The 16929-nt window shown below is 35.4% G+C and overlaps 3 protein-coding genes across 3 annotated transcripts in view; all 3 read right to left on the reverse strand.

Moving 5' to 3' along the window:
- LOC123541799 (uncharacterized) overlaps positions 1 to 16929 on the reverse strand; it is a 326932-nt gene that overhangs the window by 80834 nt on the left and 229169 nt on the right. The gene's annotated exons all lie outside the window — the stretch shown is intronic.
- LOC123542253 (complement C1q-like protein 4) overlaps positions 1328 to 16929 on the reverse strand; it is a 323111-nt gene continuing 307509 nt past the window's right edge. Inside the window, exon 2 of the mRNA XM_053531036.1 lies at positions 1328 to 2346. Coding sequence (XP_053387011.1) covers positions 1946 to 2346 — 401 coding nt within the window. The 3' untranslated portion in view covers positions 1328 to 1945. The remainder of the gene's footprint in view (positions 2347 to 16929) is intronic.
- LOC123545273 (uncharacterized) lies at positions 4635 to 16509 on the reverse strand. The gene is made up of 8 exons (XM_053531033.1): positions 15685 to 16509; positions 14530 to 14660; positions 13861 to 13911; positions 13292 to 13351; positions 12683 to 12793; positions 11381 to 11485; positions 9050 to 9118; positions 4635 to 5730 (listed from the first exon to the last, which is right to left on the reverse strand). The coding sequence occupies exons 1-8, from the start codon at positions 15830 to 15832 to the stop codon at positions 5578 to 5580; spliced, it is 828 nt and encodes a 275-aa protein (XP_053387008.1). The 5' UTR covers positions 15833 to 16509; the 3' UTR covers positions 4635 to 5577.

Here is a 16929-nt window from a genome sequence, read left to right on the forward strand (position 1 = left end):
AGATCTTTAGTAATATCCTTAGATACCATTTCATTCATTTGAGCAGAGACAGGTGTGCAGTATCAACACCTTTTTAGTTACATTTTGACATGAATAGTTGGAGAGAACTTGAATACCATGGCCATGAGATATGACTTTAGCTATAGAATGCAAAATATGCAGTATTGTTGCATTTGAGATGAAAAAAAGACAATTTTCCCATTTTTTACTGAAAAATAAGCTTTTTTTTAACAAAAAAAATTCACTAAACACTAATTTTGTTCTATATTTATCACAGTTGCATAATTATAAGTTTTTTCAGTGTGGTTGTCTATTCCGCACTTGCTGGTGGTATATTTGATGTAATATCTTACGGGTTTTTTTAAAAAAACAGCGTTTAATGACTATATGTGATTCAGCCAAATTTAACGGCTTAAACCGCAGTCTTTGGACAAAATGATGGCTGTACAAAAATAGTGATTTTGAGGAAAACTATGGTTTGTTTGGGCTGAAACTTGTTTTATAAGCTGAATATAGATGAAACTTCACATAGAGAGCAAAAAAGCTGAAAAAAAAAAATTCATATTTCCTTATAGGCATACAGACACTAAATAGCCTGAGCACCTATGAAAAAATGGTAGTCGCATAATGGCGGATTCAAATAGTTCTCAGTTTTTTTTGCTGTAAGAAGGATTTTCCTTGAAATCATTGCTATATATTGGTTGAAATCATATTGCATGCCTATACTTGACATACTGGTAGCATTTGCATGTTGAAAAAAGACTCCAGACTGATTTAACATGTGAAATTTATTCATACACCCCTACCCTAAATTGTGATTGTCATTTCAGTGTAAAAATTACGGTGTGTCCGTTTGACCAGAAATATTTTTCTTGCATCAAACATGACCCCTACTTTTCTTTGGATATTTTTACAGTATTAATGTTGATCTACAAGAAAATGTAAACTAAAGAAATTTAAAATGGGTCTAGGTGTGTATTGCAGCATTGTGAAAACTTGTCATTTTATATAGAATATATAGTGGTGGCTATTTAGTGTGTTATAACCTATAAGGAATAAATTGATGTCTTGTAGTTATGGCGTGTAATGTGTTGCAATATTATATCTTCTATAATTATTGCCTATCTTTATATACTTATTCAATGTCATAAAATATTTATTGTAAAACTGAAATATTTTTTCAAAAGTTTTCATATATTTTTTCTATCTTTTGAAATATTTTTTGTAAAACTAAAAAAAAATGTCTGCAATGCGACAAAATATGTATTCAATGTTTTCAAATTATTTATTCAATCCTACAAAATATTAATTGCAAAATAAAAAAATATTAATACGCCGGTTTTGAAAAAAAACAAAAACGGACGTATTATGTGATGTTGCGTGCGTCCGTCCGTCTTTTCGTCAGTGTGTCTATCCGTCCGTCATGATTTATGTCCGGAGCATAAGTTTATAAACATTAAAGATATTGACTTTAGACTTGGCATATAGGAAGATGGCGATGAGATGATGTGCAGAGCACTTGTAACGGCTCTGTAGGTCAAATGTCAAGGTAAAAAACTGCGCTAAAAGGTCAAAACTGACCATCATATTTCGTGTCCGGAGCATAGCTAAATAACTATGCAAGGTATTGACTTCGAACTTGGCATGTTCTTAGCTAACACGTGCGCTCTTGATAAATAAAATATTTCCTATGTCCCCTCTATGACTCCGTAAAAATATATGAAACATTGAAAAAAATATTTCTGTTTTGACAATAAATATTTTAAGACATTGAATGAATATATAAAGATAGACAATAATTATAGAAGATATAATATTGCAACACATTACACGCTATATGTAGTCACAATTCGATTACATTTAAAAAGCGAAGTTAATAATGACTACACAAAGCACATGCAGGAAATACAAGTTTTAAATTGAGGTTGGTTGGAAACTGTTTCTGTCAGTATAATAAAGCGCCGCTGAAAGTTGTTCCATGAAATGTTTCGCTTCCGTAAAGTTGACCTTCAGATGCTTTGACCCAAACAGTCTGCCCCATTTGAAGCCCTATAACAGCAGTATTTCCACTCTGCGTGCTTTTACCACCTGGGTATACCACGGCACTGACTTGCATGGTATTGTCAAGCATGAGTTCAGCTGTTAGCTCCTTTGTTTCCCAGTGTTCTATATGGAATGCAAATATATAGGTCCCTGCTATAGGTGCCGTAAAAATGCCAGTGTCGCTGTTGTAACCATTTCCGGCGTTATTGAGAATTTTATTAAATGTCAGGGTGTCACCATCTCCCACTTGAACTTCGCGGTTCAAAGCGGCTGTGAAGGCAACTGCCTTCTTCTCGCTTCTTCCTGAAATATATATATGGCAGCTGATTAAGGACATTTCATTATGTCGCTTTGACGTGCGCGGTTAATGTAGCACATTTCGTTCTTTCGCCCCGGCGCGCGCGCAAATGCGCCATAACGAAACTTTTAAAATTGTGCTTGTCGTTTTTAAAGAAATTAACAACACGACGTAACGAAACATAGAATGCGACAGAAGGAAACATGTTATATCGTGCTGGCACCCGCGCCATAAACAAACGTTTCCTGTTCGCGCGTTAGTGCCCACGCAAAGAGGAAGTGAAAAGTTTCATTGTTTCACGATGGCGTGCGCACTATAAAAAAAGAGTTCACGTTGGCGCGCGCACCAAGACAAAATAAAATGTTCTGTCGCTTAACGTTGCCGCGCATACCTGTACAACTAAATGTGCCACATAGCCACGCGTAGGCCAGTGCGACATAACGAGACATAGAACATGACAAAGGGAAACATTTAATATCGCGCACGGAAAGAAGAGATGGAATGTTTCGTTGTTTTGCTTTCGTTGTTTTGCAATGGCGTTCGCTCCATTGATAAAGATTTCATGGCGCACACCAAGGCAAAATAAAATGTTGTAATGTGATACATAGCCACGCGGTGTATTTTATTTTGTCTTGGTGGGGCGCGGCAACATGCCAAAATGACATCTTTATTAATGACGTGCACGCCAACGGGAAATAAATTGTTTCTTTGTGTTGCTTTTTATGCATCGTTCTGTCGCACTGGGCGACAAAAAAAATCTTTCAGCATTTTTTCTTGAATTTAAAGTAAACCAAAAGGCATATTAAATAACCTAGTTTTGCAAAATTTCGTAATTAATTCAGAATTTCTTCGTCAGTATTTTTGTAAACTTCTTTCTGATTTTGAAAAGAAAAAAACAAAAAAAAACAATAATATTATTTATGAAGAAACACAAGAGTATAATTCAGTTGGATTACTATACAATATATGAAGTTGAATTAGGAAGATTCCATATTTTTTATCAGTCATCGGTCATTTCTTTCTTCTACTAGTATTTAAAAATCTTGCTTTGATATCGACAAGAAATTGGAAACAGACTACATGTTTTATGTCCTTTTAATTTTGTGGACTGAGAAGACACTCATTTACGGCGCTAGGTAAGTGAGTTTCTACACTAATGAAAAATATATAAACACAACAACATTTCCTAATATTTGACCTGGTACCGAATATTTTCGCTTATAAGACGCATTATTAGGAGTCATATTTCCAGTTCAAGACTGGGGAGCATCTTGTAAGCGTGTACTACAAGGAAATTAAAAAAAATCCTATATTGCATGTCCGATTTCGAGGTCTTATAAGCGAGTGCGTCTTATAAGCGAATGTATACGGTATCTTATGAATGGTGCAAGGGAATAAATATAAGCTTGGAGACATTTCTCAAACATTCAACTTTGAATGTAATCAAGAGATTTTCAGCAGAAGTACTTGAGAAAGCCAAATTTGTTTCTGTCTCAGGCAATTAGGCCTTAAGTGTTTGTGGATATGAACTCGAGTGAAATACTTTGACTTGCTAGTAACAATACAATAGTATTTGATCAACAGTATACAAGAAATGTTGAAATTCTATGCACGGTAGGCCCCTCTTTTTTAAATCGCAAACATGCGTCTGAAGTCCCTCCTTATTAATAAATTAGGAAAAAAGTTCTCTAACAGACCTCTACGTCGATCTGATAAAATACGCGAAATTTTAGCCCATTGCAAGCAAATCTCGCAGTTTGTTACATTATCCATGCATTTGTAAAGGGTCAGACTTGGTGTACGGCAGCAACGTCTGCAGAAGAAGAAACCTCTACATAAGGCCTATTTAATATTGTGGATGTCTGAAGAGGCTGTCTTGGCAATCCACACACGGTTGCAACATCGGGACCTGAAGAAGCTAATACTGGAACATCATAAGGACTCTGGCCAGACATGGACTTCACAGCACTTCCAATATGGGTGGATTGAGACTCAAAATTCTTCGGTGTCTGCACTTTGATGATGTGGCTGCCAAAACATGGACTGGTTAAAACTGGAACCTGCTGGTGGGGGTGGGACTGACATCAAAGCTGGGCTGTTTGATATGGAGGATGACTGAAGAGGCTGTTTTGGTGATTCTGACAGGAGTGAAACATTGTAACCTGAAGAAGCTGGCACCTGAACATCATACGAACTCTGGCCAGACGAGGACTTCACTGCACTTCCAATATGGGTGGATTGAGACTCAAAATTGTTCTATGTCTGCGCAAACTGTGGTACTGCACTTTGATGATGTGGCTGCCAAAACATGGACTGGTTAAAACTGGAACCTGCTAGTGGGGGTGGGACTGACATCAAAGCTGGGCTGTTTGATATGGAGGATGTCTGAAGAGGCTGTTTTGGTGATTCTGACAGGAGTGAAACATTGTGACCTGAAGAAGCTGGCACCTGAACATCATATGAACTCTGGCTAGACGAGGACTTCACTGCACTTCCAATATGGGTGGATTGAGACTCAAAATTCGTCGGTGTCTGCGCAAACTGTGGTACTGCACTTTGATGATGTGGCTGCCAAAACATGGACTGGTTAAAACTGGAACCTGCTGGTTGGTCTGACATCAAAGCTGGGCTGTTTGGTATGGAGGATGTCTGAAGAGGCTGTTTTGGTGATTCTGACAGAAGTGAAACATTGTGACCTGAAGAAGCTAGCACCTGAGCATCATACGAACTCTGGCCAGACGAGGACTTCACTGCACTTCCAATATGGGTGGATTGAGACTCAAAATTGTTCTATGTCTGCGCAAACTGTGGTAATGCACTTTGATGATGTGGCTGCCAAAACATGGACTGGTTAAAACTGGAACCTGCTAGTGGGGGTGGGACTGACATCAAAGCTGGGCTGTTTGATATGGAGGGTGTCTGAAGAGGCTGTTATGGTGATTCTGACACGAGTGAAACATTGTGACCTGAAGAAGCTAGTACTTGAACGTCATTAGAAATATGGCCAGATAAGGACTGCACACTAGTAACATCCGAAACACTCTCTATATTTTAAAACCAATCTGCATCTAAGCCAGATACATTGGTTACACTATCACTATTGTTTATCTTCTGTTCAATTGCTCTACTATACGTAAAATTTCAATCTCCTTTTTCTTTTTTTCAAAGTCGGATATTTCCATGTCACGTTCATGAACTATTACTGGATTTGTTTGTGTCCCTACACTTTCTAAGTTTTAGCCATACTGGGTAACTTGCAGTTCCAAATTCTGTTCCTGATCTGTTGTCAGATGTTCAGTAGAGTAAGGCTGTCTCTGAGGAGTGGCATTAGCTTCCCCTTCCTCCATACCACCTTCGTACAAAACGTTCAACACCCGACCCTTCAAACCCTGCAATTAAAACAGAATCATCTTCAATCTAATGACAAACTATACAATAGGAAAACTTTATCTTCCATTTTTTTCTCATCATTTTGTTGCAAACACATTACAGTAATTATTCTGAGATAATTATTTCAATGAGTATATCAAACGGCTCATTAAAACTTTGAGATATCTTGTAGAACTTTCTTTTTACTTTTTCAAAAGCCATAACTGTGACCTTCATATTCATATTTGAGCAATTATCTAATTTATCAAAGATTCTATGAAATATTCTCATCAACATATTATTTGACATTGGACAATCGCTTCAGTTTAGTAATAACATAGGCCATGTAGAGGGTCAGTCAGGGACCATTAATTTTGTGTTTAAAATTAATTTTAATTTTTTTTTTTGCCAGAACTGATTTTCTCAAGGAAAGGAACCGCTCAAATATAATGAAATTAAATCCTTGGCCACTGTTGGAACATTTCTGTTTTAACAATAAAATATTGAAGAAATTAAATATTTTAAGTGTCTTTAAGGCATAGTCCTACTGATGAAGCTCACTAAAATGTTTGTCCTTATAAACAGAACAAGAACATATTCAAACAAGAGGGCCAAGATGGCCCTAGGTCTCTCACCTGAGAAAAACACCATAACAATGTAAACATGTTTGACCTAGTGACTTCATGGAAACAAATATTCTGGCCAATTTTCAATAAGATTGGACTAAAAATGTGGTCTCTTGAGTTTAAATAAATATCTTCTTAAATACAAAAACAAAGGGATATAATGTGTCATAAATTCAGTCACTATGCATCTTCACTGATGGTACAAGTCCATTTGATGGCATATATAAGATTTCAGATCAGTATCATCATTAATCACGGAGATATACCCATTTTAATTTGAAACAAGAGCCATGTTAGACATGGCCAATCCCCCCGCCGGGCATATTATAATTGAAGGCTAAAGTTTTTTTTTTTTGCCTATGGTCAATTATAAAAATGTTACAATATAAGTTATTTATAGTAACAACTAAGGGAAGTTAATCTTAAAGAAAAAAAAAAAATTTAAGTCCACACAAAAATCTTTACCAGGTAGAGATTGGTCAAAATACACCTCAAAATTGGATGTAGCATGCATGTTGTACTACAGAAAAGTGGTCTCGATTTTTCCCTACGACTAGTAATGAAAAAGTTACAATAAAAGCTATTTAAAGTAACAACAAAGGGAGGTAATTCTAAAGAAAGGAACTGCGCATGACATTTCGTCTCATGATGGTGTATAATTGTGCCAAGTTACATCAAAATCCCTCCATGCATGAAGAAGAAATGCTTCGGACAAAGTCATTCTTGTATCTGACCTTTGGCCTCTAAGTGTGACCTTGACCTTAGACCTAGGGACCTGGATCTTGCGCAAGACACTCTGTCTCATGGTGGTGAGCATTTGTGCCAAGTTATATCAAAATCCCTCTATGCATGAAGAAGAAATGCTCCGGACAAGGTTTTCATTCTTGTATCCTTTGACCTCTAAGTGTGACCTTGACCTTAGACCTAGGGACCTGGTTCTTGCGCATGACACTCCGCCTCGTGGTGGTGAACATTTATGCCAACATATATCAAAATCCCTCCATGCATGAAAAAGATATGCTCCGGACAAATTTTTTTAAGAAAATATGATAAAGGGGAATAACTCAAAAAATAGGCAAGGTAGAGTTATTGTTCTTGCACACTGCACTTCCTCCCAATGTGTTCTATCAGTGTATGAAGTTTGAAGAAAATCCCTCCAGTATTTTTGGAGTTATGCTCCGGACAAAATGTTTTAAGAACTAAGATAAAGGGGAATAACTCAAAAAATAGGCAAGGTAGAGTTATTGTTCTTGCACACTGCACTTCCTCCCAATGTGTTCTATCAGTGTATAAAGATTGAAGAAAATCCCTCCAGTTCTTTTGGATTTATGCTCCGGACAAGTTCGTTGCGGACGCACGCACGGACGGAGAGCATTTTTTGGAGTTATGCTCCGGACAAAATGTTTTAAGAACTAAGATAAAGGGGAATAACTCAAAAAATAGGCAAGGTAGAGTTATTGTTCTTGCACACTGCACTTCCTCCCAATGTGTTCTATCAGTGTATGAAGTTTGAAGAAAATCCCTCCAGTATTTTTGGAGTTATGCTCCGGACAAAATGTTTTAAGAACTAAGATAAAGGGGAATAACTCAAAAAATAGGCAAGGTAGAGTTATTGTTCTTGCACACTGCACTTCCTCCCAATGTGTTCTATCAGTGTATAAAGATTGAAGAAAATCCCTCCAGTTCTTTTGGATTTATGCTCCGGACAAGTTCGTTGCGGACGCACGCACGGACGGAGAGCATTTTTTGGAGTTATGCTCCGGACAAAATGTTTTAAGAACTAAGATAAAGGGGAATAACTCAAAAAATAGGCAAGGTAGAGTTATTGTTCTTGCACACTGCACTTCCTCCCAATGTGTTCTATCAGTGTATGAAGTTTGAAGAAAATCCCTCCAGTACTTTTGGAGTTATGCTCCGGACAAAGATTGTTGCGGACGGACGCACGCACGCACGGACGGAGAGCATTTCTAATATCCCCTTCGCCTTTGGCGGGGGGATAAATAAAGGGAGGCAATATGATACAAAATCAGTCTATAGTTATCTACCATGACAGTCTCAGTCAAACTGATGATAATAATGAAATTTCAAATGAATCCTATAAGTACTTATCAAAATCAGGGGAGGTAATCAGACATAAAATTACAGGACCTGACAGATTCATCAAGGAAATCAAGATTTATTGTTGTTGAATATATTTTGCAAGTTTGTAACAAATAAAACCATAAATGAAGTCTTTTTATGGCTGCAAAAGCCAAAATAGCTTATTTTGGACTTTTAAGGGGCCATAACTCTGGAACCCATGATGAGATCTAGCCAGTTTTCGAAAGGAACCAAGATGTTATGCCAATACCAATACAAGTTATGTGCATGATTGCTAAAAATGTGGTCTCTATCGTGTTCACAAGCCAAAAATAGTAAGTTTTGGCCCTTTAAGGGGCCATAACTCTGAAACTCATGATGGGATCTGGCCAGTTTTCAAAAGGAACCAAGTTATTATGCCAATACAAGTTGTGTGCAAGACTGATTAAAACTGATTGCAAACTGTGGTCTCTTTTGGGTTCACAAGAAATTGTGAACCGACGGCAGACGGACGGACGAAGGGTGATCACAAAAGCTCATCTTGTCAATACGTGACATGTTAGCTAAAAATGAAATAGTTTTTTCGTGAATATGATAGCTATGTAAATAACTTCATACTATTTTCAATACTTACAACTTTCTTCTTGTAACCACTTGCTGGCAGTCTGCTCTTTGGCTGTACATGTTTGAGTCGGCCTGCAGTCTAGGAACAGAAAAGAAAGTATTCAATAACACTAGCCATCACTTTTCTCAGTTTCTTTCCTCTAACGAAGATTATCAACACAAAAAGTAGTGACATTTTTGCACCATGCTTCAAACATTGATACTGGTCTGCAAGTCAGTCACAAGGACCAGAAAATAAACAAACAGATATTTCTTGCAACAGCTTACAAAGAGATTTTGCTAAGATGTCACTAGCTCCAAAGCTGAAGTATTTCAAGTTTTCAGCTTTACTGTTCTTGGCGAATATAAAAGAAATTATTAAAGTCATTGTTTTTACTCCAAGGTTATCTTGTTATGATGTAATAATTTATGTTTTTCCACTGGCGGGGATGCTAATATTTGACTTGCAGGTACCAGTCTAACGTGATACCAAATTTCCACTCAATGATGAAACAATGAAGTATGTTCAGATATAATAGATTTTGTAGATGGTAACAACAACAAGAGGGCCATGAAGGCCCAATATCGCTCACCTGAGTACCATTGCTCTTAATGATAAGATAAAGTTTTGACATAGATCACATAGGCATACACTTAAAATATCATCAGGATAAATATTTTCTTGTAACAGTCCCTTCTGACCTATGGGTCACATACTAGTCATAGCCAATCTCCAAGTTTGAGGGTCCTTGGCTCAATGCTGCATTTTTGTACTAGCATGACTATTCCTTACCCCGGAAGACTTAACATTTAAAAACCAATCTCATTAGATGCTGCTAAGGTATATTCATTTACATAAAAGAAAGGGAGGTAATTTGTAGGGCTGTCATCGACAGAAACGATATCGATGTATCAACGATATTTTTGGTCGATCGATTATTGATTCCCATTTTCAAAAATCGATATTTTACAGAGAGGAAAAAAAACTGTCTAGATAAACACTCGGAGCATCTAAAACAACCTTTTCTGCCTGCAAAAATGTGCCGTAAGTAACGGAAGTTGTCAAAAAAAAGGTCATGTCTAAACTTGTACAGTAGCAGTCATTTCCCACTAGCACTACCTATATGGGTAGAGGTCTCAACTTTAGAATCTATTTGTAAAAAGTTACGTTGTCCTGTCTTCGCTTCGTTGTTTTGCATGTAAAAACATAGTGTATACACTGTTTCTACGCCAATCTCGGCTTTTTACTTGTTCGCGTATAGCTGATCACTGATTAAAAGGTACAGTATTTAGCTAGTGCCAGTAACAATAACAATCAAAGATGGCCGAAGAGGAAGTCGTCGCCGGCTTAGTGAAAAAAGAGTCAACAACAAATTTCAAAGTTCAAAAAGGGCCATAATTCTGCCAAAATAGTTGTCAGAATTATGTACTCTTGCCTACAGATGGAAATCATTATGATAAACTATTGTTTAAAGTTTAAAAGCCATATGTCAAATAATTTTGACAAAACGTGGACATGTATGAAAACAGAACCAATTTCCAGATCCAAAAAGGGCCATAATTCAGCCAATATAGATGACAGAGTTATGTACTCTTGTCTACTGATAGAGACTATTATAATGAAGAAGTTATAAAAGTTTCAAAGCCATATGTCAAACACTTTACACAAAATATGAACTGGTACGAAAAACTTAACCAAGATTTCTAGGTCAAAAGGGGCCATAATTCAGCCAAAATCCTTGATAGAGTTACGTACTCTTGCTTATAACTGAACATGGTAATGGTTAACAAGTGTTGAAAGTTTCAAAGCTTTATCTCAAAAGACTTTGTCAAAATGTGGACTGGTACGAAAAACTTAACCAAGATTCGTAAGTCAAAAAGGGGCCATAATTCAGCCAAAATCCTAGATGGAGTTAGGTACTCTTGCCTATAACTGGACATGGTGATGGTAAACAAGTGTTGAAAGTTTCAAAGCTTTATCTCAAAAGACTTTGTCAAAATATGAAATGGTACGAAAAAGTTAACCAAGATTTCTAAGTCAAAAGGGGCCATAATTCAGTCAAAATGCTTGACAGAGTTATGTACTCTTGCCTACAACTGGACATGGTGATTGTAAACAAGTGTTGAAAGTTTCAAAGCTTTCTCTCAAAAGACTTTGTCGAAGTGGACTGGTACGAAAAACTTAGCCAGGGTGATGCCGACGCCGTGGTGAGTAGGATAGCTCTACTTATCCTTCGAATAGTTGAGCTAAAAACATGTTAAAATACCTTTTATATGGTAACAATATAATGTTGCAACAAAGTCTGACAAACATAATTATTCCTATGTAGGTAGGGGACAAATTAAACATTTAGAAGCTTACTGTTTTTGTATTCTTTAATGCGGTTTTCTTCATTCTCTTCACTGGATTCACTGGACTTGTCATACTGCTACTAGCCTTCCGTTTTTCAGTCGTAATGTTTACAGCCTACAACAATTTAAGTTATCTTACAAAAAATCTAAAACCCTTATATTATTAGATTATTTAACATTGTTCTGAACAATATGAATATATATTTGGACAAGTTCCCTGCTTAGAAAACCATATCGAGTGAGCCGCTGGACGAGTTCAATATGGTTTTCTCAGCTGGGTACGAGTCAAAATATATCTCCTATTGTACAATTCAATGTTAAATAACCTTTTTTTCTATGTCTTTTTTATTTTACTTTAAATTTAAGTCAGTCACTGAATATTGTTTTTCTACATGTACCTTCCTGATTTTAAGATGCATTTTCAAACATTGTACATAGAGCTCCCACTTCACTCGATATACATTCAGAACACTTTCAGGCATTTCAGGCTTTATCATGTTTAACATCAAACTTTTTGTACCATCCGAACACAGAAAAAGATACATGTTTTTTGTCCAATAACTAAATGTATTGTACAGTTACGTATTTCAAATGAAAGTTCACGATTGAATAGATACAGAATAAAACTCAGTATCACATAATTTTTATATATATGAAGTGGCCGAAGCCTCACAGACATATTGTTGCTTAACAACCAGCCTATTCTCTCAGCTGATTCTTGGATGAAATTTAATTCAAAAGCCTACTATGCTTATTATAAGCATATTCAGTGAATTTATATACCCTTCAAAAGTTTGTGTGTGAATGATAGGACAACATTTTGAAAAGTACTGGATTTCAAAATATGTAAAATATTAGAATGCCATGGTTTGTTGGTTCCTATTTTTCAACAAATCAATGGAAAACATTTCACTATGGTAACATTTATTTTTATTAGGTTTCACCAATCAATGGGTTGCTTTATGTAGGAATTATAAAATATTCAATGGACAGAAACTGTAGTTAAAGAGATACAGTAGTGTCTACATATGTGTAAATTTTCATTCACATGTTAGGTACATTCTGTCAAAGTCTGATTTGAGCAGGGATCTAGTTTTCGATCACAAATGACCATGTTTCCAACTTTTTCTAAGAATCATCAAGTTAAATATTCTGACAAGTTTCATGAAATACAGTCATAAATGTGTGTTAACCAAATTTCCTTTGATTTGACCCTATTTTACATGTAAGTGTGGTTTAAATCAAATGTAAAATGTAACTTCTATCATGTTCACAAGCTAAAAATTAACAAGTAACAATTAATGAAACAAACCTTTTTTGATGTCAAGACAACACTGGGTCTCTGACTGTCCTTTCCTGTGTTTGTGCAGACATACTTCCTTCCAGATACCTTTGACGAGAGTGCTTTCACACACTTAGATACCTGAAAAAGTCATTAAATCATACTGTCTGTTTTAAAAACAGTTTTGATTTTTGGAATATTGACTAAACAAAGTACATGACAGGAAAATGTGCTTAAAAAACAATTGGCACAGCCATTTAAGGCAAGTGAAATGTTGCAGCTCTATCACTAGCCATACCTTGCTAGTATTACACTTTAATTTTTTAGCGTCATTTCTTGAATCATAATGCCTTCCTTTTGAGGCTGCCACATATTGTGCTATTAACAAACATTAATACCTGCTTCAGTTTTATTTCCTTTGTGTTCTCATATTTTGACAAAGTTTTAAATATTGATTAATAAATAGCAGAACGTGTTACTGAGTTATTTGTTTCTCATTACCTTTCACTATTGCTCTGCATGAAAAATAATGAGTTTAGAATCATTTATGTATTTTATCAAATATTTATATATCCCATTTTATCAGATATTTAAAAAAAAAAGCTTAAGCTAAATGGAACTTTAACTAAGTATACTTACTTTTTTACCAATGTTTTTCACAATCACAGAAGGGGCCTTTAAACGGGTGCCCTTAGTGCACTGAAAGGATAAAACATAAATACATGTATTATGGTGTTTTATAATCACTTGCTTTCAGCATTTATTGACTGATGTCATTTACCAGGCATGTTATGGGTTAACTGAGATACAACTTTTCATATTTTCCTTTGCTCCAGTCAGAAGAGTAGTGTCCACATGATAACTACATTTAAGGGTTAATATTTGAGTAAATTTTAGGCAGGTAAGCATTTCATGACACCAGTTTTTCTTACTTAGTCATTATACACGAATGTAACAGCAAGATCATTTTTTCACTCATTTCAATATTTCCTGTCTGATTTACACATCAACTGTGACTGAATTCATGTCCAATACATTAAATGGAACTGATTTTTGGAGGATTAGTCCAAGATTGCAGTGAGCATAATACTCTAACCATGACTGGGTTAAACACGACTTACAGAAATATAAGAGTCAAATTAGTGGCAAGACATAACCACGGGCAATGGACAATGTCAAACTGATTTGTTTGTTTGCATAGGACATACCTTCTTGATCTGAGCATCCTCTCTGTGTAATTCTATCACAGGCAGCATTGACTGAAAGAAAAACAGTAATATAGAGGGATGTCACTTACTGCGGAACTTAAAACATGTAGACTACTGATAAATAGAAATTTGTTAGTACTTACACAACACCAGTAAGATCAATAGAGCCAATAAATGACAGAAAGTGACTGTTATAAATGACCATGCAGACATAGTCCATGCTACAACTTGAGTTAAACTTGTACTTTTTCAAAAATTAAATTAGAAAATTTGTAACAAATAGGAATTTGTAGAACTGGATGATGCTCCCTGATGATGTGCTTGTCCCAATATGGGAAATAACACATTAGAAACCAAACATACAGGCATACACATTAACAAAATCATAAATGAAGCAGACAAGGTCAAACTAGCTAATTCTGGCCCTTTCAGGGGCCATAACTTTTGAACCCATAATGGAATCTGGCCAGTTCCAAGAACTGTCTCATTGCCATTAACCTATATGCAATGTTTAAAGTCGATCAATACCTTACTTTTGAAATTATACTCCGGTCATGAATTTTGATGGACAGATGCCACATGCACATAAAAAGAAGTATGATTTCAGAGCTATTGAAAAAAACTTACTCAACAAATGCTTATCTACCAATGATTACAATATTTACTTACTTTGGACACAGGCAGACAGGACAAGAAACCACCTTTTTTCCCATTTGCAAGTTCTTTGCGCATTGACAGCACAGATGCCCTTGATGTCTTTGTCCAGGCCCTCTCAAATGTGTCAAGGTGATTAACATCATCTGAGGAAGAAAATTTTATATTTGCTATATTGAGAAGGTTACTGTACAGTACTATGAAACTAAAGACTGATGGAACTAGGTTTAAAAACTCCCAATAATTTTAGACCTATAAAAAAAATTGTTGTTTCCGGTAACATACTAAACAAGAGCTGTCACAGGAGACAGCGCGCTCAACTATTTTCAATCCCATTCAAGACTTGGTCTATCACAGTTTTGAAGCATTTTTGACATTTTTCAGTTTTCATAGATTCTGTTACTGATTTACTACAGGAACAAAAATGTAATCACAGTAAATAGACTTATATCCCTCCTGGAAATGTATATTTTATTACTTTTTGTCAAATTTTGTAATTACCTCCCTTTAATATAAAAGAACTTGAAGGCTTATGTCTTTGTTGATAATGTGGCTATTACAATTTTTGTTATGAACTGGAAATATATTAAGTACTTGTCAAACCCAATTTTCGATAGTTATTTTTTCCAGTATATGTCACTGATTGGAATGTTCAAAGTTTAATTTAACCAACGGTTTTTGATAATATCCCTTTATGCCTCTCGTGCCATTTCTCCATATATGCAGTAATGAAATTAGTGCTTTTCTAAACACGTGATCATGCATCACATCTTTGTAGACACAAGGTTCATCAGATTTAAACCAAATAATTAAAGCCATGTTGTGCAACCAAGATTAGCAAAGGGAGGCAATGATAATTTCACAACCTGGATTTCTAATAAATATTCAATATTGCAGCTATGAACTTGTCATTGCAAATTTTTGATCGATAAATTTATTACAGAAGGTCTTGTAGATTTTTGGAGACTTTTATGCATAGAGGAAAAATTATTATGTTCACTTAATTCACACTTATGCTAAAATTATCTCAGTTGGACATCCAGGATAGGAAAATCAAATATGAAAGAACTTCACGTGAAACTGTCACCTTGTAGGAAATGTAAAGTACAATGTCACCTTACTTTTGACTCAGATAAGTTAAGAAACAAAACTGAGAAAAATGCAACATACCACTTATTTCAAGCACCTCTACCAGATGTAACTTCCCTCTGTACATATACTCATAATGTCCGCCCTTTCTTGCATCTATATCAATTTTTGAAGTTTTTTCAATCCCTGTACATCCATCACTATCAAACAGAATAAGACAGCTCGACATACTGAAAATAGAAAATGTTTTGGAACTTAATACATTTCAATTTTCCAACTATTTTTGCTACCATAAAAAAGATGCCAGTGTTACAAACTGGCAAACACAAAACTGACAAAAGGTTTTAACATAAATGCTCGTTTACTAACTTATTTGGTATACTTATGCTACACTAAGAAGAATCAGCAAAAGGACCAAAGCTACCCTAAGCTGTACCCAACCTTGACTATTTGATCTTGAACAACCCTCCGCTACAACTGAACAATGCCAGGTACACCAATGAATGTATCCAAAATATATTCCTCTTAAAAATATCTGGAATATCACACTGCAGACACGTGGCATGATATCCCACCCAGTCACATTATACTGACACCGGGCTGACCAGCCCTAGCACTATCCTCTTAATGCTGAGCGCCAAGGGAGGAATTAAACTTTATCCAGTAAAAAGATCCAAAACAAAAAGAGACATAGCTCTGTCAAAATTCAAATCAGATTAATGAGGAATGTTTCTCCTGGTGTAGACTTTAAAATTTAAAAAATATCTGATTTATCAGATGATAATTTTCTTTCAGTGCATTACAAATATGAATATACTTTGCAGTGACAAAAATTTTAACCAAAAAAAAATAATCCAAGTTAAAATGGAGCATAACTCAAAATTCAGTTGAGAGTTATGAAGATTGTTTCATCGGTGTAGACTTTGATGGTAAATAAGTATTTTAAGTTTCAAGTTAATAGTTTTAATAGTAACAGATCTGAGATATTTGACATTATCAAAAACTTTTACCAAAGTTTTTAAGTAACCAGAGCTGTCTGTAAGACAGTGCGCTCCACTTTAGCTATTCGGGGATTTGACAGTAAAATGACTATAATGTCTTGAGACCTCTACTATAAAAGGATAAGATACACAAAGGGGCATAATTCTATCTAGAACACAAATTAAGAGTTATTGGAATTGTTACAACACTTGCAGATGATGATGGTTAAGATATATTTTGAGTTTCAAGTCATTATCTTAGCCAGTACCAAAATTACGTCCAAAACTTAAGATTAGAGTTATAAAGAAACATTTTTAAATTCAATTTAAAGTCATTATCTTTAAA

Source organism: Mercenaria mercenaria, chromosome 19 (genome assembly GCF_021730395.1).
Source record: "Mercenaria mercenaria strain notata chromosome 19, MADL_Memer_1, whole genome shotgun sequence".
In the NCBI taxonomy this organism is placed as follows: Eukaryota; Metazoa; Mollusca; class Bivalvia; order Venerida; family Veneridae; genus Mercenaria; species Mercenaria mercenaria.

Bases quoted from the DNA above. Each gene is read 5' to 3' on its own strand.
- LOC123545273 (XM_053531033.1), bottom strand. From the start codon at position 15,832: ATGTCGAGCTGTCTTATTCTGTTTGATAGTGATGGATGTACAGGGATT. The intron at 14,661-15,684 runs GTATGTTGCATT...TTTCTTCCTCAG, and splicing joins AGAGGTGCTTGAAATAAGTG to ATGATGTTAATCACCTTGAC. The intron at 9,119-11,380 runs GTAAGCTTCTAA...TTCTGTTCCTAG, and splicing joins CATTAAAGAATACAAAAACA to ACTGCAGGCCGACTCAAACA.